This window comes from Calidris pugnax, unplaced genomic scaffold, assembly GCF_001431845.1.
Source record: "Calidris pugnax isolate Ruff unplaced genomic scaffold, ASM143184v1 scaffold103, whole genome shotgun sequence".
In the NCBI taxonomy this organism is placed as follows: Eukaryota; Metazoa; Chordata; class Aves; order Charadriiformes; family Scolopacidae; genus Calidris; species Calidris pugnax.
In genome coordinates this window covers 9,516,216-9,516,500 of record NW_015090990.1, presented here as the reverse complement: position 1 = coordinate 9,516,500, position 285 = coordinate 9,516,216, and the positions used below count along the sequence as shown (strand labels likewise).

Sequence of the window (285 nt, the reverse complement as noted above, 5' to 3'; positions counted from 1 at the left end):
TTTTTTTTTTTTTTTGAACCCTATTTATACAGATGTTTATGAGATACAGAGGAACCGTCTCGGACTTGCAGTTGGATTTCTCACCTTAAGCCTCTCTTAGGATGCTTTCCTTCCAACAGAAAGAGAAGAGGAAAAAGTAAACGGAAGCAAAGTGTCACTCGGTACCTACTGGCCGGGTGGGACGGGACGGGACGGGGCGGCCGCGCCTCTCTCCGGCCCCGCCGCCCTCCGCAGCGGGGCGGCCCGCGTCCCTCCGGCCGGTGCGGGGCAGGGTCCGGGCGGCTG

The 285-nt window shown here is 58.2% G+C and overlaps 1 protein-coding gene across 1 annotated transcript in view; it reads right to left on the bottom strand.

Moving 5' to 3' along the window:
• SP9 (Sp9 transcription factor) overlaps positions 1-285 on the bottom strand; it is a 5,874-nt gene that overhangs the window by 3,048 nt on the left and 2,541 nt on the right. Inside the window, exon 3 of the mRNA XM_014954136.1 lies at positions 170-282. Within this exon, the coding sequence (XP_014809622.1) occupies positions 170-282 (113 nt within the window). The remainder of the gene's footprint in view (positions 1-169; positions 283-285) is intronic.